The sequence below is a fragment of the Corvus moneduloides genome, chromosome 2 (assembly GCF_009650955.1).
Source record: "Corvus moneduloides isolate bCorMon1 chromosome 2, bCorMon1.pri, whole genome shotgun sequence".
Classification (NCBI taxonomy): domain Eukaryota; kingdom Metazoa; phylum Chordata; class Aves; order Passeriformes; family Corvidae; genus Corvus; species Corvus moneduloides.
This window is the reverse complement of record NC_045477.1, coordinates 30,904,723-30,929,556: the sequence shown is the minus strand read 5'-3', so window position 1 is coordinate 30,929,556 and position 24,834 is coordinate 30,904,723. Positions and strand designations below refer to the sequence as shown.

Sequence of the window (24,834 nt, the reverse complement as noted above, 5' to 3'; positions counted from 1 at the left end):
AGCTTCATATCTTCAGTCTTTTCTCACACTCCAGAGGGCATACTGTATTCTGCATTGCAGACCTTTAGTTCACCTCCTTCCTCTTGCAGCTGATGTGAAGGTATCACCATTAAGTACAGAATGGTGTGTGGCTCCCTCCCCAGTGTTTGCTATTGGCATGGGAATATCCCATCTGCCTATGTGCTCTGGAGGCTCTACTGGCCCCATCTGACTTATGGCCAAGTTCTAGCCTCACAAAGAAACAACCAGGGAGACATGTTACCTTCATAGCATTGTTCAGGAGTGTCCCAGAACTCTGGAAACAGCCGTTCTCCTTCTGTTTGTAGGACAGCCAGTTCAATGCATCCTGGATGTGCTTCTCCTCTATAAAGATGTGATGCCGGGCCTGGGCAAAGGACTTGAGGACAAAGGCTGTGAGCCTGAAAGGGAGAAAGAAAGGGCCTGAGCAGGCCTGTTGCCCATCTCAATTGATAGAGCCCATGTGCCCTTTATCTGTCTAGAAACAGGCAAGAAGGCTTGGAGAGCTGTGGGTCAATTAGTCAGACCTTATATATATTATATCCTTACCTCAAAAAATTCTGTCAAAAAACTGCTTTCCACCCTGATTTTTGTCTGTCATTTTTGTCTCTCACTTGGCTCAAAAAACCCTGTGATCCCTTTGTGTTGATGCTACAGCTTAAAGGACAATGATTATTGATCTGTCTCTAAAAAAACCTCTTCAAAAAATGTAGGCAATTGCATGCCAATTAGCTAAATATGCAAAACAGTAGTACTCAAAATTACAGGGAAGAATAATTAAATTCCCACTAGCTCATGGTCTGCTGGTAGAACTCTTAAACTGTAAATCCATGCTTCATGGGTTTCCCAGAACTCCCCTAGAATTTTAAAGTAAAGCAGAACATGTTAAAAGAGTTTTTGTTAAGAGTTGTTGCAAGCAGTTATGGAAAAGAAGCAGGCATGTGGTAAGAAGCCAGCATGCTGTCAAAAGCCAATTGCCATTTCAGAAACTAAAAGAAAACTGAGGGTGATGAGTTCTTCCATTCTTATCCTTACTTAAAATTGAAAACGCATGACAATGATATACAGGAGCAAGTCAAAACTTTTCAATAAGTCAAAATGGCAACACACATGCTCCTCCAGTCTGTCTTTGCTTAGTAGCATACAAACATTTGAAAAAAACCATTCAGCACTGCTCTTGGATTATCAACCTTTCCACTTGTGTTTCCTCATATGTTTCCTTATGGAATCATCTTTTCCAGGAGACTACTCAGCAGATGCTAGTCTAGAAGAGCTGCCACTGCAACTCTTCAGCTTTCTTCAGCCAGATAAATCCCCGCTCCCTTCTTCCCTAATTTATCTCCATTGCCTTTTTTGTCTGTCATGGTCCTTGGAGTTGCTGGTGGGAGGAAGAACTTCAGCCATATATCTAGCTGATGTAGCCTATTTATTAAAAAGGAAGCAGCATAGGGACCACACCAGCTCTGGAAAACCTGCTGGTCTACAACAGCATTTCCTATTTACTATCCTGCAGTATTTAGTATAAATGTGTGGGTGAGAAAGAGGAGCATATTGGAGAGGCGTAGGTGGCATTGAAGTCTCACCAGGTATTCCCTGGTTGGCCATAACGTTGTCCAAAGGTACTGTAAGAGCCATCTTGGTGCTTGTAGTTCAGCTGCCTCTGATAACCTGCAACAGAAAGATAAGGCAAGATTCAGATGCCAGAAAGAGTCTGCTGAGGGATGGGGAAATAGAAAAATATCTCCATCAGCAAATGCAAGTGAGAGAGGTGTAGGTCAGTCCTATCCTAACCAATACGAAGTGCTGGTACCTCCTCAGCTCCATGCATTGCTTGTAGTGCATGAGGAAAAGCAACACTTACCTCTCTACAAAAGGATGGCAGGACCTATTAATGACAATGAATGCACTGTACTGCCACCCCATGAGAAAAGTGCTTGCAATGATCAGGCACAGTAATGCTTAAGCAACAGAAAATAAAAGAAAAAAGCAGCAAAGGGTCGCCTCAGGCATAGAGCAGAGACCATTTGTCTATGAGAGAAGACATCTTTCAGCATCTGGCCAGCATCTGACAGACAGACCCATCCCAGGCAGGACCTAGAAGAAAACCAAAGCAGAAGCAAAAGCCATGTCCCAGCTCACCGCTCACTAAGTATCCAGTGGCCTTGGATTTGACCTCTTCACTCAGCTGCCCTGTCTTGTTCAGGTAGTCCAGGACGTAGATGTTGGGTGCAAACAGGACCATGTTCTGCTCCCCACAGCCAAAGGGCATCTGGAGGAGCTGGTGCAGGTTCTGCATGGCAGTGCCCATGATGTCACCTGGGGAGCAGGAGATACCAGAGGGATGTTAACAATATCTAGGGCTGACTATCAGAATCAGAGGAAGCTACTGAATGACAGATGCAGGAGGTGTCAGAGAAGAACATAAAATAATCTGGATTGATAAAGATCCTGGAACAAAACACAGAACAGCAGAAAAAAAGAAAAGAGGGAAATGAGAGAAAGGTTAGGGCATTGTGAGAAGACTGAGAAAAAAGGCATGCAGAAAGGGAAAAGGAATAGCACAAACAGAAGGGAAAGTGCTCAAGACAGAAGAGATTAAAGACAAGAATGAGCTGTGCTAGAAACCAGGAGAAAAAGCTGTGAGGTAGGTCAACACAAAGAGTCAGAAACAGCACATGGTTCTTCTGTCAGGCTGTTAACTCACCCAGCACTGAGAAATACGCTCTGCCTGAATCTTGTACCACATTTTCAGGTAGCAACAGGGAAAACTCCTCTTTCACAGGCGCTCCTGAGAAAGAAACAAGACTACTTCAGTGCAGTTCCAAGAAATGGCTAATGGAAGGGGAAGAGGCCTCACTGAAACAACAGGAACTCTTCCTATTAGAAATGCCCTGATTTCAGTTACTTCCTATTTCCCTGGCTGTAACACAATCTCTGCGTGAAACCACTCCCAGGCACTTTTAGGCACTGCAGATGCATCTACTGCTTTCTCCTGAGCGTGCAAGAAAACAAGAGCACTTGTAACTCCAGTGTCAGAGCTCAAGTGAGCAGGGATACAAACATTCATGCTAAATCTGTCCTAGCTCATACCCTGATGCTTAGGCAGGATGGTCAATTCTTTAGGACTTTCTTCTGTCTCATGTTTCAAACTCCCAACTGATGTGGCATGTTTTGATTACCCAAAAATGTCAGGCTACACAGAATATGATAGAGGCAGGCCTCCAACATCCCACCCATCAAACCACACAGGAACAAATAGAGAGTGTGGGAAGAGTGGGCATTACCTTTTACACAGAGCACAGAATTCTGGGTTGTTTCCTTCTCAACTCCTTCAGGCTTGGATGGGATGAAGGAAAACAAGAGAAGTGAGAAATTAGTGAGACAGGAAATACAGACAGGAATCCTCATAAGGACAGAGGGATATGTGAAAAGTGTAGGAACTGAAGAAGGAGAAGCAGTCACAAACATTCCCTGAAATACAGAGCTCTGAAATAATTTAAGCAAATAAAAGAAATGTGATCCTAAATGACTGGTGTTGTACGTGGAGGAAGGACAGGAAAAGGAGAGGAAAACACTGCAGGACTACCAAGTGGATGACCTGCAACTACCGCTCACAGTGAGATACACTTAACATCCTCGTGACAAAGGGACTACAGCATTAGTGAGAGCTGTGCTGAAGACAAGTCTGCAGCGCTATTTATTGTAATGCTGCAGATGCTTTAGGGAAACAAACTGTGTATGTTAACAATAGCAAGGGAAGATGTTGCACCCTGTAGTATCTGGTGACACCACTGATAGCATATGACATAGCAGGCAAACATTAGGGGGTTTTATGATACAGAGGAAAGCTCAGAACATAGAGCCTAACTGCCACATTACCACTTTCAGTATACGATAAACTAACAATTTCCTATAAAGGATACCCAATACTGCCACTTAGTATTTCCTTGTGTTCCACATCACATCAGCAACACTTCCTGCCACAGGAAATGGGTAAGCTGTAAAATTTCAGCATGTTTTCAAGTGGAGTTTTAAGGGGATTTCTCTACAGTCATCGAATTCCCATAGGCATTTGTGAGTTCCTCACCTTCATCCTGGTGCCAATCTACGTTACCAAACCACAACTGCAAAACACTCAGCTTAAGAGGCAGTTTGCTTGGCCATTCAATTAGCTGAGAGGCAGCATGTGCTGACCGGCACATTTACTGGGGATGTGTCAAAAGAAGGAGAGAAGCTGTAAAGACAGTGTATTGAAATAGCAGGTGACAGGTGGGAGCTAAAGGGAGGGATGGATTGCAGTAGGAGTCCTGTTACAGTAGAAGACAGGGAAAGTTTATTGTACCAGGAGACACAAGGCACATTATTAAGCTGAAGTCTTTATGCAGCCCTGTCAAAGTACAATGATGTAAGACCATCATATTGCCGTGCTGCATAGTGATCCCATAAAATCATAGACCAGACCAGGTTAGAAGGGATCTCAAAAGGTCATCTGGTCCAACCTTTTACAGAACGGAAGCTAGATGAGATTATCTAGCATCCCATCCAGTTGTATCACAGTGTAAGCTGTAGCCCGTAGGAAAGGTCAGTCCTCCCTTCACACAGCCCACGTACCTCCACCAGCAGCTGTCTGATGACCGTGTCCTTCCGCCCTTTCTCAGGGGTCTCCACAATGGCGTTCCCGCAGGGCTGCTGGTTCTGTAGGGCCTCAGTGGTCACTGAGAACTCCACCTGCCCTGGAGGAAACAGGGGTCAGTCAGTCCTGCCAGGCAGAGCCAGGCAATGGGATTCACTGCTACTTTCAGGAGTTTCAGCTTGCAGGTTCATGGATGGAGATTTCTGTCATGGCTGGGCCCTGCTTCCCACAAAAACCAAGCTCTCGATACCAGAAGTCACAAGAGCTGTGCTGTCATTGAAAGGTCATTCTCTTTTGGGGACTCTTTTCCAGAACACCACAGTACTGAGTGTGACCAGCCCCACTGCTGTTCAGCACACCGCTGTCCTGCATGCACACCACAGCTGCTACCACACCAACAGTGAAAACCAAGTGCAAAGATCCCATGGGGAAGACATCTAATCTCTGGGAAGAATGGAGCTAACAGAACATCTCTGCTGGCCAGCAACATCTCTGGCTTCAGGAGATGCTGTCCAAGGCTTGATGGTACTGCATGTGATGCCAGACACAGAGTTGGACACTATGAACTCCTCAGTCTTTGCCTCCCAAATAACAGTCTTTGCCCCCAGATCAGACACACTCAACTGAAGTGCTTCCCAGGAAAATGTGTTGCTTTAATACCCAATACTGAATGGGGAGAACAGCTCAAAGAAACCCTTGCTACAGTTTTCAGCACCCTGAGACCTTTACCTAGAGATTTGGGAGTCACCAGCCAAGCCACAGTTTTCCTCAAGTTCTCACAGAGACAATGAGATTCCTTCTCCTTTTCCACCAGAGTAGCCAGGAAATGAGTAGACTGAGCCAGAGTCACACTGACCTGCCAGTAGAGAGAGGTGCAAATAAGAAAGGGTGATCATGAGAGACAGGGAGCTAGGAAGCCATGGCAATTGCTGTTTCCTCAGTAGGAGAAGGGAACTGGAGCTGTGGATTCTGCATTTGGAGTATATAGGAGATATAACATAAAATGTCAGGGGCAAGGGGTCTAGGGCTGCTGAGAGACAAGGTAAGAAGGCTAGGTGAAGGCAAGGCTGCACAAGAAGGTACACAGCTACAGAGAACAATTTAAACCTCACAGCTACAGAGAACAATTTAAACCTCCCTTACCCTGATGCAGGCAGGCAGGTAGTTGAAAACGGTGGCTTTCAGCGTGAAGGACTCCCCACGCACTACAGAGTAGGGCATGGTAAGCTCCACAAAGAAGGGCTGGAAGGCTCTGAGGGACACTGTTGGGGACAGGCCAAAGCCCGCGTCTGCCGAAGTACAGAATGCATTGGCTTTCCACTCGGTGATGGTGTCAGGGATGGTCACTTCTAGATCAGCTTTTCCCTCAGAGCTGATAAAGCACAGACAGCAAGGACAGATGAGTTTTACAGCATTTTGGTGACTAGCTGTACCCCTTCTGGCCTACTGAACAGTATTTGCTGTGTGAATGATGGAGCACAGTACATTTGCTACTGTAGGACCACTCTACATCTTCTTCCAGTCCATTCTTTGGACAAACCTAACTATGGCTCAAAGTAATTTCATCTCAGAGTATTGCCAAGTGATCTCTGCAAACAATGAAGGACAAACACTTTGGGATTCATGTTTTCACCTTATAAACTGAGTTTTATTAAAAAGGAATGAACTAACCCAAAATACTCACCTTATAGGTACTAAACTCCAAATCCAGGTTTCTGGGAAATACTTTCGGACTGTCTCTGTCACCTCTTCAGGAGTGCTTAACTGCTCAGAAAATCTGTCTGCCAGAAGGCCTGAATGAGGCAAGATGAAAAAGAAATCAACTATTGATAATCCCAAACAAGACCTATATCAGCATCATGCTTCAGTCTGAGAAAAGTGTCAATCAATGTGGCAATCAGAAGCAGATGCTTGTGGCTGTAGTGAGCTATATTAGCAACAGCAGTGGAGTTTTAGGGCCAGGGCTTATTAGCAAGGAGAGCTAGCCTTCCATTATTTTCTGCTGGTCTCCAGCAGACCTCAAACTTTGGAAGGCAGCACTTTACAAGTTTAAAAATAAAGGATTTAGAGCAAAAACCTATTTAGGACCTTCTATGTAAGTGATGCCTTTTCCTGGTCTTAAAATCAAGAGTCAAACACAGTTAGAAGGGAAAAAGGGATTTTACCTCGGTATTTATTTTAAGGATTCTTAGGTGCACACATCCAGGTTGAATGCACCCAAATGCACACAGCAATGCACACCCACCCACAATAGATCTGGTATAACATTTTAGGTCTTACTAATTACTAATCTATCAAAGATTCCCCAATGAGAGGCTCAAATGAGGCCCCCCCCCCCCTTCCCAAGGAGCCTTCCCCTGGATGGTTCTATCTTAGTTTACAAATGTGTTCTGGAGGGGACCTTGGGGTCTGGGGCACACGGATCCCTAACTATGAAGCTTCTAAAATGTTTAGTCTCCTAGCTTGACAAACAAGTCTAAGAATGTAGGCAAAAAGCACTAAGAATACAGAAGTTATAAAAAGGTATAACAGGGGTTATACCTGAAAATATAAAAGAATATATAAATATATATATATTATATTAGTATATATATTATAATTATTTATATAATTATTATAATTATTATTAATATATGAAATATAAAAGACAAAAATCATGGCATCACAAGCACCCTTTTCTCTTTCAGGTACAGCCTTGATGTGATGTTCTTCTCCATCCTAATCAGGCCAGCTAGCAATGGAACATCCCTCTGTTGAAGTGTTTTTTGTAGGGTCATTGTGACTCAGAGTGCCACCTTCCTGTCAAAGCTATGGCCTTCTCAAGAACTAGGCTGAAAATGCTCAAAATAAAAACATGCAGCCGTAATATAGGAAGTCATTTTGACTAAAACAAAGTTTTCACATACAAAAATTATTCCAAATAAAATATTCTGTGTTTGGGATTACATTTTTTAAACATTTTGTTTTGCTTTACTTTTCAATAACTGGAAAACAAAGATGGGGTGGGTGGGACATGGTTTGCTTGGCTTTCATAAACAGAAAGAGAAATGCATCCAAGCAGAAAAAGAAGAAAATTTCTTAGTGAAATTCTAATTTTCATCATCTTTACTTTGGCTAATTAAATTTCTGCATTTGGATAACAATTGAGTAGCTAACAAGTATTCATACTAACTGTGCAACAGGCATCTCCAGAGCCTGAGAAGGACTCAGGGACAGGTGAAAGATGCTATCAGAGCTATATCACATTGCTCCTGGCAAAAGTGGCAGGTGGCTAGCTTGTGTTTGTCTATTGTGGTGTTTCAGTCTTCTTACTGCTGATTATTTATATCTATCTGTCAGAAGTTGAAATTGTTTTTAAACTGGACACGTACAAAAGCACAGGTTCTAGTGCCAAGGGAAAACTCTCTGAATCAGCTATCCAGCTAGAATAACTTATAATTTCTAAGATATTTTCTTTAATATGAGACTGAAGGATGGTAAGGCCAATTCTGTTGCCCAAACAGTTACAGTGTAAGAGTTGAGATAGCCCTTAAAAATAGGATCATAGGATGGGTCCATATCAGGCTGGACTTCTACCATACGTGTCTTACCCTGCCTCCAAAAGCCTACCAACTCATCACTGAAAAATTTGTCACCCACTTCATGGTTTTGACCATACATAAAGCTGGCTGAGTCAATGAGAACAGCCTGAAAATGGTATTGGAGGATCTGTAGGTGACAATCTAGGAATAGAAGTTGACTGTAAAAACCTAACGAACAGAGAATTTGTCAGCAGAATTAATATCCTCTGCTCTGCCGGTCTTTGAACACGGTCTGGTTCTGCTGATTTCTAATGTGGAGTTACCAAAGCTTGTCTGTAGACCCACACAACCCATTGAGAAGCTGAAATCTGCAAACCCATCAGCTCAGTACTACTTGCAAGGTTTCAATACACAACGCCAGCTCTTGTTTAAGTTTTCACTCCAAAATACAAACAGGATCTCTGTTCGGAACAGCAGTGATAACAAAACCGAGTTCCTTTACCACTTGTCCTCATTGCATGCATGGGTCGCGGAGCCATGGTTTCGGGTGCTGCTAGGCCAGCTGCTGGATGGATGGTATGCCTGTGATTACTAGGGCTGCAAAACCAAGGCTTCCTCACGTTGGTATTTGTGAAAACCTTTAAACCCATTTCCTATGGGAGAGAAACCAAAGATGTTTTTCTATTACTGAATCCTGTTGAGGTTTACACAGCAGACCTGACATTGGCATTTTACTGCCTCAAAATGGAAAAGTTCTTATTGTGTGTGGATTAGACATTGAGATGATCCCCTGATCCTTGGGTCTGAATGCCTGGGTGGCTCAGAGAGACAAAAGGATATATCCCATCTGTTTCTAGGACACTGGTTCCAGTCCAATTTCAGCCTAGGGGTCAGGATTAGCCAGGAAGTAGATATACAGTTTTCTCTCTGGAATGAAATGTCTGTGGCTACAATGCAGCTCAAGGACATACTGATTTATTCAAAGTAACTATAACGGCATGGGATCATTTACCTCCAATTAGAACCTCACCTCAAGTCAGCCTCAAAGCTTTTCCTGTAAGAAAACTTCGAGGCTGATCCCTTTTCTACCAAGTGGGAAGCATATCTGGCATGACGAGTAAAGCTTATGACCCTCACTGAATGTGCCTCCGGATAGAAAGAAGTGTCAGATCATTCAGATGTACAAACGCTTCCCTTGTTAGGTTGCATGATGCCACAGAAGGCTAAAGCATTCTCAGTCATTCTCCCACCCCACTCCCTAACCATGCCAGGGGGCTATACCTTTAGGATGCTGTAAGTGTCCTCTTCATTCACCCCCATTACTGGAACATAGGTGATCCCATCCCGAACTATTGGCTCCACAGTCATGCAATTCTGCATGGGCTCCTCCAAGGGTGCGTTTGAAGCATAGATATAGCCATGGAGTTCCTTCACTGGAAGTAAGTCATACACCTTGGAAGAAAGAGACAGAGTATTTGGCATTTTAGTGCCCATTGTTGTGAAGCACAGCTGAGGGAGTTCAATGCAAGCACCGTAACAGTCACATCACCAGCACATACAGTCACATTGCCATGGTCCTCCCTGTGCTGGGAGCAGTAAGAGTTTGGGAATCAAAAAAGGGATCCAAATTTGGAGATACTGCCTCTTTTTTTATGCTCTGCATGTTACTCTGGTTATTATGGCTCAAATATGTAAAAAATTACATTGGCCAAACCATCTGTAACACTTTGTCCCTACTCAGGGATTGTCATTTTCAGCTTGGCAAAAGACAAATAAACTCTTTGACACTTCCAGATGCTACCACAAAAAAATTAATCCATGGATGAGGAGAATAACTGAAAAATTATCATCAAACACAAAACAGTGTTTGGCTCTGGCCAAGACAAGCAGGCCCCTTAAAAGAGCTTTCTAATTCCCATCCATAAAATCACACAAACCCCTTAAGAATCAACTGCTGCCCAGTTCTCATCTTTTTGCCCACTGGAGGAAGATGAGAAGCAGCACAGGGGTGCATCCCTGTGTCAGCTGTGACAAGAGGGACTGTTCCCTGTCTCCACTCCAGCACCGGGCTGCGCTTGCTCTGACCAGGCTCCAACTTGTTCCACAGACCAAGAACTTACAGAGGTGGGTGACAGGTCAGCTTCTGGCTTCATGAGGAGAACACTCTTGTCCACAGCACGCACAGCACAGAGGGAGTTCGGGGAGGCTTGGAACTGCAAGTGAGCATCTGAGGAAGGCAGGCCTTCCGAAGGGGAGAAGCTTAAGCCCACCTGTAATCACAGGAAAAGCTATGTCACAGATACCCAATTCTCACAGGACCTTTTCTTCCAGCTGAGTGCATTCAGTTCTAACTTTACAAGGTCCCCATATCCATGCACACCTCCTTCTATACTTCATCTGTGCTACTGTTCCCTTCCAGCAGTGCCAGGGTTATCACCACCAAGAGTTCTTGGCAACTTCAAGCATCACAATTGCTCATAAAACTCGTAAGGTGGTTTCAGGTTTTATGGTCACTGTGAATGTGATGAGGCAATCCCACATAGGGGCTAGATGTGATCAGTCAGTGGAGCATGTCCTTGAACCAGGAGCAGTCACTGTACTGCACCCAGAAACTGTATGTGGAGAGAAAACCAGCTTGCAAAGATCTTGCTTTGCAGATTCTTTGGTAACATGACGAGCAGCGATGCCCTGGAGAAATATTGCAGTAATCTGTTGGGTGGTAAGGATTCTGAAGAGCTCACCTGCTGGCTAGGCCTTCCAGACTCCTGTGCCTTCTCCAAAACCTAACTCACAACCCTAAGTACCCCCCGCCTACCTCTGCCCTGGAAGTTCTTGCTAGCAAAAGTTGTCACCACCATCTCACATGATTTTATAATAAGACAGCTGCCCTGCATAAATCTTCTCTCTCCTCAGCGCTACAAATCCCCCCCGAGCATGCCGGGCTCAAAGCATCCTCAATGTGTTGCCTGACAAAGCAGTATCAGCTGCCAGTCTCCCTCATGTCCCAACCAGAACACAGCATGCCTTCTGCTGACACCTTCCACCTTTCCCAGGGTGGGATCTTGAGACAGCAAAAACAATATTCTTCAGGCAGAAAAAGGACTGTAGCAAGCTTCTTACTAGGAAAACTGTTTAGCATGGAGATAGCCCTAAGACTGTCCTATGTGGTCTGACAACAGCTTTGGATCCAACATGCTTTCGGAGAGGAAAACAGTACCAACTAATGTAAATCATTTGACACTTGGCTTGCATCCGGACCTTCAAGCACCGCACAATATGAAATCTAATAAATGAAAAAAATTCGGGTGACCAAGCTCCTACAGTGACACAGGTCTCAAGAACTCATTCAGCTTTGATTTTAGGACAAGGGACTGTCTTCAGCACGGTCCTGTCCGGTATCTTTAAGTCCTGATGGGAATTTTTCAGGTTGTTCTCTTTTTCTTTGTCAGGACCATCTGTAGGATCAGTTTTGACCAGTTGCTGAGGAGGGTTTTATCAGTGTAGCCCCTGCTAGCACATTTTTTCATTCAGTTGATCCTCTCCAGGCTAGCACAAACCAACAAGCAGTGAAGCTACCTACAACAATTGATACATTGCTTGTCCAGTGTTAGTGCATCTAAAGAAATTAGCTCAACCAGGCTAAATAAGTGAGCTTGACCACATTGCAGTCTGGTGGCTGCTCCCTCAGGAAGGGGACACTTACCTTATTGTTGAAACATAATTCTGTGTAGAACTTGGCTGAATCAGCAATCACCTCCCTGCTGGGGACCGTGGTGTAGACAAGCACTTGGGCCAGTGGAGCAATATCAGCTTGTACAGACAGCTGTAGTGAGAAGACACCATTGTCTAGCAAACAAAACAATGGGAAAAACTTAAGTTGCAAAAAACTTTCTCTTGGAGCAGCCAAAATTCTAGGTTTGACTTTATGCTGAACTTTATCCTAGACATTATGAAATTTCAGGCATCCAAGTGGGATGAACTGGTGCCCACAGAGATGTGTAAGTCTCCCTGTCTGACTGAAAAGCCTGTTTTCCAGTGCATAAGTATGCTGAATTTTGCTTCAGCTTCTAAAAACAGACCATCAGATGTATCTCCAAGGAGTACTGGAGCTCCAAAAAATGTTGTGTCAGGAGAAAGATAATGGCACAGGGGATTAGATCAAATCTGTGAAAAGCCTAAAGGCAGAGAAAATAAAGGTCAAACTCTTCCCAGATCTTAGAGGACACGCAGATATCGATCCCTGCATTTACATGGATGCAGCATGTATGTCTGCCACAGTTGCCTAGCCCCCCATAAGAGTGACAATTTGGTAGGGGAGAGGAACTCACCACTTTCCTGGTCCAAATCCAGAATGTGAGTGCCTCCTTGTTTAATGTTTCCCTTGGCCATCACCTGAATGGAAGGAGAAACTTGGTTGTGACTGAAGTTTTGCATTAGCCAAACCTTTAAGTGGGGGACCCTGCAAGGAGAGTTACTGAGCTGTATGTCTGCTGTTCACACCCAGCTCTCTACCTCCCTGTAGCACAGTCCCAGTGCTCGCCCAGAGGGCACAGGGACATCCTGACTTTTTTTACTCCCAACTCAGACCCTCCTTTTTGTTTCTAAAGAACATATGAAGGATGACGAGAAAGTGTTTAAAGCCTGCTGCCACAAACCACAACATCTACTTCCACCCCCCCTATAATTGCCAGTGACTACCTCACTGTATGGCAGGGGCAAACTTACCAGGTAGTAAAAGGTGATTTTCTTCTGCTCTCCTACAGCCTCTGGAGTAAGGATATAATGTACTCGGATCTCTGTGGAAGAGCCACAGCTTAGTGGCTTGGACTTGGGCTCAATTTTGAGGAAGCTATTACTGGGAGAGTAAAAGCGCTTTAGCTGGAGATAACTTTCTCCATAACGTGGAAAAACCCAGGAATGTTCATAGCAGAAGAGGTTTTGTTTATGAACTGCCTGGAAAAGGAGAAAATACATACATAGATCCTCAAACACAGGTGGCCAAACTGGAGACAAAAATCCATGGCCTAATATTAAAGTTTTAGTATTTTTTTGGTACTGAAGTAACAAGCAAGTCTACAAAATGCAAAAAAAAAAAAAAAAACCCAACACATGAGTTTGGAAAGTGCAAGACAGGATGGTGGTATCCTTAGCAAATCATTGGGAATGATCTCACTCCCAGAGAAGCTGAAGTTTGTGTCAAACAAGCTGAATCATATCAGATTTTTGTTTACTATCAGGGTCACTTTAAGGGCCTTTTACACTAATGCCTTGCCCTCTCTAATATTCTATTTAGTCTAAATAGAAAAAAAGGCAATTTTCATTTCTTTCTGTATCATAGGCACTGAAGAAGGGATAGTGCTGTCCAGTTCAGATATTACCAGTGCCAAGATCAAGCTACAGATGCTATAGAAAAGGAGGACAATCTCCACCTAATAATTCAAAACCTTAATTGAATAGAAGTTTAGGAGCTGAGAGAGTCCATGTCCTCCTAAAGATGAGATCAAGGGGAAGACACTTCACATTTAGAAGGGCCCTATTTTAGCATTTGATGTGCCTCACATGCCATTTTTTCTTTATCTTTCTCATTATACTTGGGAATTCTTGCCTTTTCTTTATCCTGCAAAAATCTGAAAACTTCAAGCATCTAGTAGTAAGTTCTGGAAAATTTTTAATGGTTTTAGTCTGTGACAAGGGAATTGTAGGGAGAAGAACAAATATAATTCTAGACACAAATACCCTCCCCTAGTCCAGGATGTGATATTATGAGATATGCACATTACACAACAAATTGCATTTCCCACTAACTAAAAGATGGTCAGCAGCACCTGTTTGTCCTAGACAAACAAATTCCTCAACTGGGAGAGAATTTATGTGAATGGTTCACACTCTATTTACAGCAGGAAAAAGGAAACCTTTTAAAAGAGAAAAACAAAAACAAACAAAAGAACCCCACAAAACAAAACAAACAAACAAAAAACCCAAGAGCTGTATGTAGAAAGTTGAAATGCTAAATTAAACTCTGAAAAATGCAGATGGGAGATAGACCCACCCTTGACTAGGTAGGGCTGGTGATTCCTTGGAGCAGAATGGACTATTAAGATCTCTTGATGTTTCTTCTAACCCCATATTGCAACTGCCAAGCAGAAATCAAATATTTACAAGATGTTTACAAAATATTTACAATCTGTGACCTGGAACCTCAGTTTGCTGTACAACTACTTCCACCAAACTGGTGTCAAGGCTCACACAAGCAACAAGGAACAATAATCTAACTGCTTTTGCATATATTGTAGAAACTTTAGACCTTCCCTTCCAGCCCCGTGGGGTGCTTCATTACCTTCTTTGTCCTAAGGACTTACCCTAATTCCAACATTTTCAAAGGCCAACGTGGAAGTGTTTAGGGCAAACTCTGCTATGCCTTCTTCATTTGTTGTATAGTTTTCTTCCTGTCTTCCTTGAAAAGAAATTCTCACAGTCTCATTGGCAATTGGAGCATTAGACCCATCCAGAAGTTTCACCTGGAGGAGGAAAACCAGCGCAGTATAGAAGGAGAGGAATGGCTGCCACCTGAACAGACTGGTAGAACACCACGATAAAGATGTTGGGTCCATGTCAGACAAGGAGGCCTCAACAGCACTTTACACACATCTGTTTCAGAGAGCTGTGGATACAAATATGGCTGCTAGCAAGAATTTTTCTTGCTTCTTTCCAGTCCCGTGAGATACTTTTCTCTCTCACGGAAGACATTTGTAGAGTTCTATAAACTATGAACACCTGCAACCTTGCAAAACTTTGCTTATGGTACAGAAGAAAAATATTTTGACAATGGATGTTTTAGGATTTTAGCCAATCATCCCATGGGGTGGCTGATCCTTTGACCAATTAGACTATGAAGAAAAAGGTCTATAAAAGAGTTGTAAAATAATTAAATCAATCAATCTTGCTGCACAATTCCTGCCTGCTGGATCTCTCTTCTCCTCCCTACCACTGCGGGATACCATGATAGACAGCTGCAAACTTTCTGAATGCTTTTTCTTTGCCTCTTTCTTCTCTCCTCTCTGGGCCAGGGGAGTTGATGGGGAGATTGACATGCACTCACACCCCTGAGGCCTCCAATTAAACACATGACTGGTAGAAGCAGAATTTTAGTGGGCAGGAGAGGCAGAAGCACAAGGGCAGAATGAGGGCTGTGCTCTCAGCTGCTGTTCCCCAGCTCGAGAGCTTTCAGAGGAAAGGAGACCCACAGGGATTAGCAGCACTGAGGTCCAGCATCCTTGCAGAGCTGGGGCATACATCTGACCAGAAGGTTCAGTAGCATCATTGATTGGCACTCATGGCATTCCATTCTCATGGTTTCCCTACCTGCCCAAAGAAGGGGACTCCTCGCTTGTAGTAGGTATCTGAAAGCGCAAACTCGATTCTGCTAATGGTGGTTGTGATCTCAGAGAAGCTTGTTCCAGTCAACTCCACTCCTGCAGAAAGAAGCATGAAGAACTAACTTGCCTCTGCCTGACCAGAATTCCTTTTACTCTAGGCCAACTCTCCTTTGCTGGACAAGCTATTTTGTTGGTGGTCCTGGACTAGAGGCAGGAAAACTCTAAGATTCCAGAATAGCAAGAGTCTGGTTTTGCCTCTCATTCCTACTGGGCAGGCCCCTCTGCTGCTCTCTCCTGGTCTCATTGCATGGCTCTTTCATCCAGATGATTCATACCTGTATCCTCCTCTTTAATCTTGGCCTCTACATGGAGCTTATTCTCATATCCACTTCTCTTGAGCTGGAATAATTTGGTCTTTACCACTTTAGATATGCAGCCATAGATGTCTGTCTGTTGGAGGAAAACAAACAAGACCATTATATTCTCATTTATACAATGCTTATTCAATGAATCCATCACTGTGTGTTGTTCTGAACTGAAAGAGAAGACCATAACCTCACAGATAGTCTACCTCTGTTGATGTTATCAAAACTGGAAAAAGACATAAATAACTTAGCAAAAAGCATACTGAGGTACTTACAGCAACATTAGAGTGAAAAGCTTGCAAACTAGATGATTTTTGTGTATGCTTGTGAAGTTTGAAGCTGCCAACACTTGGTACAAGTGCATAGGGAATTAGTCAATGTATGCCACATAAGAAATGTTTGTCAGGCATCAGGCATGTTAGAAAATAAAACTGCTTACTTAAAATGCGTAAGCCATATGAGTGATACACAAACCAAAGCCTGTGTATTTGTAGAAAGGAGATGACAGCTGGAAAAGTATTTCCAAAGCTTGCCACCTCTCTTCAGCAAATTCATGTACAATGTAAGTCTCCACAGAAGAGATGCCTGGAACAGAGGTTAGCACTACAGTGTTTCTATTTTCTTTTGACATGGATAACAACAGCAATGGCAGAAGCAGCTGTGGACATCAAGCTATAGCAGAGCCCAGCGACCATGAGAACATCTTCTGTTTGCTTTCTTCTCCTGGCATATTTCCACAATTGCTATTACTCCAACTTCTCTCAATTAAGCCAGTACTGTTGCACCTCTTTGTGCTCCAAACACCTTTCAGTTTTGCTCTTGCAGTCTAAAAGGTGAAAAAAGTGATTTTTTTTTTCTGTATGTCTTAATCACTGCTGCTAAACACGTATTTCTTTCCTTCTTGCCCAAAATGTTTCAGCCTTTCCCCTGGTTTCTGTTCCTTTCCTTTCTCTAACACGAGCTTCTGACCCCATACACTGTCTCCAGTGTAAGCCAAGTCCAACTCTGTTGTCATTGCTCACAGCTTTTCTATCTCACTTTCCTCTTATACTCTCTACACTCCAACTGAACTTTCTGCTATTTCTTTCATCTCTTCATTCTCCATCAGATTCTGGCTTCTACACACACTGCTCTTACTGCACAGACCTTCCTATTTTTACCTTTCACATTTCATCTTGCACCCAATCTTCTCCCATTCTTCAGCCCTCCTTAAAATACATGGATTTTCACAGAATTGTAGAATCACATAATGGTTTAGGTTGGAATGGGCCTTAAAGGCCATGTAAGTTCCAATTCCCCTGCCACAGGAAGGGCTACCTCCCAACAGACTAGGTTGCTCAAAGCCCTATCCAGCCTGGCCTTGAACACTTCCAGGGAGGGGGCATCTACAACTTCCCTGGGCAACCTGTGCCAGTGCCTCACCACACTTTTACACTATGTTTGTACATACTCAGAGCAAGCCTGTGCCTACAAGGCATCCTCAATAAACCACACTTTCTCCTATCACTCTACCCACCAGAGTAATCATGACTGACCTGTCCAGAGAACTCCTCACACACTGCTTTACCCTCTTCACCATAGCAGGACACGGCTGCACGTTCGTACTTCCGGCAGACACGGAAGCTCACGAGGCCAGGAACAGGCTTCCCAAATGTGTATCTACCAGCAGGCAGGATTGAAAGGAAAACAGAGACATTAGGAATGAAAGAGGGATGTAGAAAAATTACAGGCTCATCCCAATGAAGCCAGGATTCTTTCCTAGAGCTGCCTCCAGGATACACAGGGTCATCACAGGAAATAAAAAGCAGAAAGGAATCTGGTACCATACGCTAATAATGATTTTGTTGAGTCCCCCTCATCCTGGAGAACATGTTACAAGCATCTACCCCACCACCCAGTTCTGATGGGACTGGTTTGTGTATGTATGAGCACTGGGTCTTTACTCTCACTCTTCAGCCCAAGCCATGGCTCTCCCTACAGGGTGTATGGAACATTGCAAGGCAGAATTCAGTGAAGTGGCCCAAAGGAAAGAGGGCAGCTGCATCCCTTAGAGTTTCTTCTCCACAACAACAAGCAGAAGACGCAGTTAAAATATCATTCCTGAATAAATTGAACTAAAGACCTCTTCCCTAGCACTGTAGCTGGTGTGAAATCCTCAATGACTCAAAAAATATGCAAGAAACAATCTCCCAAAAAAACAGATCAAAAATATGTTTCCATATGTTACATACAAAGTGCATCAAACAGTAACTTTTGTCTAATAGTAGATATGGTCTGTTTGGTCCTGGGACCCCAAAAGGATTGAGAAATATAATAAAGTCTCATCTCTCAGTCTCCCAACTGAACTTTGAGCAGCAACTGAAGAAAAACACTGAAACCAAGCAGAACTTGAAAGAATGTCACTCACAGTCCACAAACAGTCACCTTCAGCTCCTCATCAAGAATGCTGATCACCTTGGGCATTTTCACTGTCACTTCGAATTTTGGCAGCACTGCAGCAGAACCAAAGGAAAACACAGATTATCTATAAACCTTTTACATCTAAATGGTCAGATTTTAGAGGCTTCTGTCACCTGCACATCCCACTGAAGTCACTGAAAACCCCTCAGCCAAGCAGTGTGCCAGGTAAGAGGGCAAGATTATTACACCAGCTACTGAGGTAGCTGTGTAGTAGTTATCAGTCCCACAGCAGTAGGATACAGTACTACAGAGAGATAAATCAATAGAAGTTTCCCACAAATACACAGAGCTGGGCCTGCAGCCTGGTCTCTGCATTTCCAAAGCATGTAGATCTTATTGATGTTCAAAACAGGAGGATACCCTGGCTTCTCCAGTGACACAGCACAGGGTGACATCCCATCCAAACCCAGCTGCAGGAGGGGAAGTGATGGTGACTGTTTTGGGACAACTAGGAGGGATTCAGGGCACAGGACAGAGCACAGTCTTGCAACTGGAAGAGGTCAAAGGAGTTCAAGACTCATCTTCCAGGACACCTCTCTGCTGCAGGAGCCAGATCATGTCAGACCATGTAAGAAGGGCTGCAGCTGGCTTGCTGGGGTGGGAAGCTATGCTGGTTGTGATCATGTGCAGGTATGTACTGGGATACCAACGTTCTAGCCAAGCAGATGGAACTGGCATAGAGGTGAGAGCACCAAAGGGAGGTTAAGCCACTAAGGCATCACACAAGCTACGGGCTTAGCTTATGGGGGAGAAAAGGCAAGATCTTAATTTACAGCCTAGACAGCCTCAGCCTAGACCCAGACTTATGGCAGGAAAATTGACAGGTATGTAGCCAAATGGAGATGAGGCTGTGGCCCAAAAGCACCTCTGAAAGGAGGTAAAGCTTGTGGCTGTCAGCACAGATTGATCCAAGCACTTTGCTCCTCCTGATAGGAGCCTTGCTGAGGTGGGCGTTCAGAAGAGCTGCACTGCATGGTCTGGTGCTTAGGGAGGATTGGAGATAGGTCACTCAAGTCTTTCAGTCTTCTCATCCTAAAGAGATGATTCTTGGGAGGGAAAGGACACAGAAACAATTTTCCAGCCATGCTGGACATCCTGGTCAGATCTGCAATGCTGTTCAATTAAGATTTCATGCCCCATGGGACTAGCTATTATGAACTTGAAACTGCAGTGACAGTTACCATACTCCTCCACAGAGAAAGAATGCTGAATTGTCTTCCCAGAGGCCTTCTGTGCCACCACTCTGTAGGTCCCTTGGATAGGTTCAGAGGTGAGGTTGAAGAACAGCTGTATAAATCCCATCTCTAACTCTACGTTTTTCCACTGGTACAGACGATTTTTCTTTGGGTCCTACAGATAATGGGATCACAAGGAGATTGTGAGAACCCTGGGAGTCTGCAATGAGGTCTAGCAAAAGCAGTGAGGGAAGGACCAGCCCCTGTGTTTCAGGAGGCTGCAGGCCAGGAGTAAAGGGCACTAGCAGTGTTTTGGGGGGGAGTCCACAGCAAGGTGACAGAGGAGCTCTAGCCTGGGCCCAGGTACATGGTAGTCACCATATGAGTTAAAATTCTGTATAGTTGAATTAATGTAATGGACTGGCTTAATACAAAAAATAAACAAGAATCATCTTGAGGCAACTGTTTATTCTGCCCAGGCTGAGGTGCAACAGATGTGAATGTGAATTAAATGTTTGTACATACCTCAATATACACCAATGGAATCTAGAAAAAGAAGAAAGGAAGCAGCATGTTTAGACAGAGTGCAAGCAACACAGTCAAATGACAAGGGTTATGATCACATTTCAGGGTAAAAGCTAATCATCCAATGGGGTAAGGAAAAAGGTTCCTGGTATGGAGAGGAGGGGGCCAATCCTTTGTCTGAGGCACAAAAGACAACCGAAATTACTATTTACTAACTCTGGATATCTGCAGTACTGGTAAGAACGGGTGTACACTGTGGGAATGGCAGATTGATCACTGTTTACACCAGCACTGCCCATTTGCAGTTTGTCAAACCTTTCCAAGAATGCAGAAGGCAGCCTTGTGCAGAATTTGACAACAGATCCTGTTAAAAAGATCTGGGGTGACCCAGAATTTTCACAGTTATCTCAGTGTACTGAGAGCTCTCCCCAGCAGAGACTATCTTTCCTCCCTTTCCCCACATTTGACTTAAGGCCAAATAAGTAGAAAAACAAGTATCATGTTTACCATTTCGTTCACAGGTCGGAACTCTTCATCCAGAGAAACAATTCTGAACAGGACTGGTGGAGAAAGACAGTGAGGCTCCACAGTGCAATCAGCAACCAGAAAAATCAGTTGCAAAAACAAATGGTATAACAGACAACAGGGCTGTTCCCTTCCAAGGAAATTCCATTTACTAGAATGCTAGGTCATGCTAGAAGGTTACCCGTCTACTATGGGTACATGAATAAGAGGATGTTAAGAGCAAATCCATGGCAGTGGGAACATCTTACTGATCATGGGCATCAGAATCTCATTAATTGGGACCAAAGTTAAATTTAAGTTGCCTTTGTCTGCTTTGCAATGAGGCATTTTTATGCCAGAATTCACATGGGTCTTCTAATTTTGTTATAACTAGACTAACTTCCTAGGAAGGGTGAATGCAAACAAATTACTTCAGCACTTGGCTGCAAGTTTTTGTTGGCTCTGGATGGAGAGAAAATTCAGTACCTCTTTTAGGACATTTGTTTTTACCCAGGCCAAATTGAGGAGATCAGTGGCCCAGAAGAAATAAATAGCTTACATAATTCTTTCTGTCTTCATTGAGCAAAATCAGCTGCTGCTTTGAAAGCTATTTCATGATTTAGTCTGAGTTTTGGCCCTGTTCTCTATAGGATAAATATCCAGTCTTTCTCTGATTTTAATGCAGACCCCCTAACTGCATGGACCACAACAACAGAGCCCACAGTGAGAGAGGGAGAGTGTGCAGGTGCCCCAGATACATGCATGCACCTTAAGACTCCCCAGATTTTCCCTAGATGGAGCAATAAAACATAAGCCTTAGCCATGAGGTTGCAGTTCTGATCCCCACTGAAAGCAACTGACGTCTGGCCAGCATGATCCAGCAGTTTTAGTACAAATGTTTGTTTCAAATGCAAATCTCCACCCCTTTCCTGGTACCTGTCTGTCCGGGCTTGTAGACGGGTTTGTCTGTCTGGATGAAGACCAAGCTCTCAGAGTTCTGGACCAGCACTAATTTGCGGCTGCTGAACTGCAGCGTGGCCCCCTTCACCGTCACACTGAGAAATGTGGCTGGTAACGGGAGCCTTGATTTTGGAAGCTGGAGAGTAAGAAGAAAACTATGTAACAGACCACCTCTAAAGGCTTCCCAAACTGAACTAGCCTTCATGAAATAAGAGATCTAATAGAATCCTGATGGACCCAACACAGAGGTGAGAGGAACTATAATGAGGAACAAGAGACTGATCTATATTTGTCCCATATTCCTACCCATTCCTCCTGTCGTGCAGCAATTGTGCAAGTATTGAGCAGCAAAGGAACTCCCAGCTCAACCACCCAATTTTTAAAAATTCTTACTGCCCTGACCAAACCTTTCCATCCTTTTCCTTTCAGCATTCACAAAGGCAATGGAATAGTCTGTCTTCTCTTTCAGATCATGTCCCTAGTCTTTGCAGAACATTTCCTTTTCCAAATCAAACATGTCAGACATCTATACCTCTCTCTCACAAGTGACAAAGTCAGTCTTCAGCCTACATCTGACAAACCAAGACAAAAATGCCAACCTTTTTGGTGTCCTGAAGACCAGTTCTTCAGCCTTCAGGCCAAAGACATAATCTAGGCTCTGAGCTACACAATCAGCTTTCCTAGTTGCCAGCAGTTTGTTATAGTCCCTGGGGCTAATAATTACATTAGATTATCAAATTCCTGCTTTGATGTTTTTTTCAGATACAGGCAATCACAGCTCTACGTTCTTATATTAATTCAGTATACGCCAGGGGAAAAGTATCTGAGGTCCAAAAGCTCTACCACAATTTGAAGGCACTCAAGTGACAAACTGTGGATATTAAAGGATGATGTGGAAACCTTTTCACCAAACAGCCATCAGGAAACAGCCACTTTCTTCTCCTGCCCTAGAAAGAGGGTGGATTTCTAGGATTCAGCATCTCACAGTCATTTAGCATAGTAAAGAGATCTCAGCAGTAAGAGGGTGTTGAGGATGGACACGAACATACCTTTAGCCAAGAGGTAAGTGAACATTTACATAGTGTTACTCTGGTCATTACTTCTCAGTGTCTTTATATTTTATCCCTGGCACAAAGGATCATCCCACAAGGATGAGATACTCACAGAGAAAGGGATGCAGGTGAACATGTCTTTCTCTGACACCACATCATCAATCAAGCTCCTGTTCTCCCCTAGATGTTCAAGTGTGGCTCTCAGAGTCACAGACTCGTTCAGGTGGGTCAGCTGAATGCAGACTTTCTCATGAGAATCCGAGTGTATCAGAAAGGGCACCAGCACCATGTACTGCCTAGGAACAAGGGAGAAGGATAGGTCAGAGGAGGAGGAACAGGACCTGTGTCTAAAGAACAAATAAACCAATCTGATGACTACAGCCTTCGCCGCACAGGGAGAAGGGTGCATTTTCTAAGAGCATAACAAGATTTCCAGCACGGCTGTAGCAGCAGGAGAAAGCAGAGAGGTTGGTCTCAAATGTAAAATACCAGAGGAAATCCTCCACACAAACATCTGGAAAGGATATGTTTTTCTAGGTTCTGGCACAACAGCAGCACTTCTTCCCGAGATCCTCAATAAAGGCAGGGGGGAACTCAATTGTCACCTTTGCTAGACACTGTTAATAGCATTCAGGAGCCACACAAATGCCAGTGCCCAGTGAATAAATTCCATTGACTACACACTGCAAAGCGTCTGTAGCACTACTCTTGTTCCTCGCAGAGATCCAAAACTGCCACAGCGTGGTGCCAGATCTTAAGCAAAAACACAAACAAGTTTCAGGTTTTCAGGGAAGCCAGCCTCTCTGTCTCAGCTCAACAGGGGATACCTGCTCAGCCCTACGAAGCCTCCTTCCTTCCCAGCGTGGCAACTTGCCGGTGGTGTCCCGGCGCCCAGCACTGCATCTGGGAATCAAGCCCAATCTATCTAGTGCTAACCGTGCTTCCATTTCGGTGGATGCAGACTGGCCTCCAGTGGGCATAGCCAGAGCAGAGAGCAGATGGGAGAAGAGCCCTCAACACCTCAGCAGTAAGGCACCTCAGCAGTAGCAGAGGTTTTGGCACCTTTTTGTCCATCAGTTGGTCTGCAGGGAGCAAGCTCTGGCCCCTCAGATCCCAGTCTGTTTCCCCTGCGTTTGATGGAAGCACTGCAGCACAGCCTTGCTCAGAAATTCCTCTGCACCCCTTGCAGCTCTGCGATGGGTGAAGTGCCCTGGGCTTTGCGGGGGAGGAAGAGACATTGCCAAAAAGCCAAAGGAGAAAGTCTTTGAGATGTCAGGACCCTCCATGCGCTGCTTCTACCACACGTGAACACACATGCACACAACACAAATGCCCTTCACATACAAAAAAGGCTGAAGAAGAGGGGCAGGACAATATACCCTCACAGACCTTGATAGTCACAGTCTTACAGTGTCACATTATCCTGGGTGAGAAGAGAATTTTCATTCTATTGGCTGAACTGAAAAATGTGAGTTAAAAATTAAAGCCATTTCAGAGCATGCCAGATGAGCTAATTGTTCTTTTTCTTCTCATTATCGTCTAAAATAGCCACTCCCAAATCCTGGGCATTTCAACCTGCAAGTAGTACAGTCAACACAAAATTAAACCTTTCATTGTCCTTTCAAAACAGTTTTTCTCTTAAGAAGAATTAATTGCACAAACATTTACGAAAAGTTGTCTTTCAAAAGAACTAGTTTTGTGCATAAAATTTTGTTGAAATCCTGTCAATTCTCTGAAACAGCAAAAGGTATTCTCATAGACCTTTCCCTCTTCTTTTCCTTTTTTTCTTCCTCTGAAGTTTTACTGATATCTCAGTTTCATAGCTTGTTTTAGGTCTCTCTCAAGCATTAGAGTTCCTGTTTGTAGAAGGCACTTCACCCAGCCCTGGTGTCTTTATTCCTGGATAAAAGAAAATAGATAGAAGACAAGGGACAAAGGAATAGACACAGGAATACAGCCGAAGTCTCCTGCCTGGCCAGATAGCCCCCAGCATAGCTTACGGCTCTGTGATGGCTGAGGTGTCTCCCGGAAGGAAGAAGAGGAGGAGGAAGATGCTTGATTTGGTAAGCAGCCCGTTCTTCCCCATGGCACACAGCAGGACGTGGTGAGTCAAGCAGCCACTCAGTGTGATCCAGTGCTGCTTTTACTCCCCCTCTGCTCTCCCAGTCAACCCCTTTATACTCTCCTCTGCAAACAGCCCAGGGGCTGGAGGAGATAAGGGCTGGGGGCCAGGGCCCATCCGGAA

At 44.0% G+C, this 24,834-nt stretch overlaps 1 protein-coding gene across 1 annotated transcript in view; it reads right to left on the bottom strand.

Annotated features, from left to right (window-relative positions):
* The window catches only part of A2M (alpha-2-macroglobulin), a 31,460-nt gene extending 6,626 nt beyond the window's left edge, over nucleotides 1–24,834 (bottom strand). Inside the window, exons 1-26 of the mRNA XM_032098936.1 lie at nucleotides 24,590–24,834; nucleotides 22,702–22,885; nucleotides 21,514–21,673; nucleotides 20,581–20,633; nucleotides 20,074–20,094; nucleotides 19,555–19,723; nucleotides 18,321–18,405; nucleotides 17,449–17,572; nucleotides 15,884–15,998; nucleotides 15,535–15,644; nucleotides 14,532–14,690; nucleotides 12,898–13,125; nucleotides 12,501–12,564; nucleotides 11,876–12,018; nucleotides 10,293–10,442; nucleotides 9,454–9,624; nucleotides 8,675–8,825; nucleotides 6,336–6,444; nucleotides 5,795–6,023; nucleotides 5,381–5,507; nucleotides 4,630–4,751; nucleotides 3,303–3,354; nucleotides 2,723–2,806; nucleotides 2,158–2,334; nucleotides 1,602–1,686; nucleotides 263–419 (exon numbers count right to left, since the gene is read on the bottom strand). Coding sequence (XP_031954827.1) covers nucleotides 263–419; nucleotides 1,602–1,686; nucleotides 2,158–2,334; nucleotides 2,723–2,806; nucleotides 3,303–3,354; nucleotides 4,630–4,751; nucleotides 5,381–5,507; nucleotides 5,795–6,023; nucleotides 6,336–6,444; nucleotides 8,675–8,825; nucleotides 9,454–9,624; nucleotides 10,293–10,442; nucleotides 11,876–12,018; nucleotides 12,501–12,564; nucleotides 12,898–13,125; nucleotides 14,532–14,690; nucleotides 15,535–15,644; nucleotides 15,884–15,998; nucleotides 17,449–17,572; nucleotides 18,321–18,405; nucleotides 19,555–19,723; nucleotides 20,074–20,094; nucleotides 20,581–20,633; nucleotides 21,514–21,673; nucleotides 22,702–22,885; nucleotides 24,590–24,675 — 3,315 coding nt within the window. The 5' untranslated portion in view covers nucleotides 24,676–24,834. The remainder of the gene's footprint in view (nucleotides 1–262; nucleotides 420–1,601; nucleotides 1,687–2,157; nucleotides 2,335–2,722; nucleotides 2,807–3,302; nucleotides 3,355–4,629; nucleotides 4,752–5,380; nucleotides 5,508–5,794; nucleotides 6,024–6,335; nucleotides 6,445–8,674; nucleotides 8,826–9,453; nucleotides 9,625–10,292; nucleotides 10,443–11,875; nucleotides 12,019–12,500; nucleotides 12,565–12,897; nucleotides 13,126–14,531; nucleotides 14,691–15,534; nucleotides 15,645–15,883; nucleotides 15,999–17,448; nucleotides 17,573–18,320; nucleotides 18,406–19,554; nucleotides 19,724–20,073; nucleotides 20,095–20,580; nucleotides 20,634–21,513; nucleotides 21,674–22,701; nucleotides 22,886–24,589) is intronic.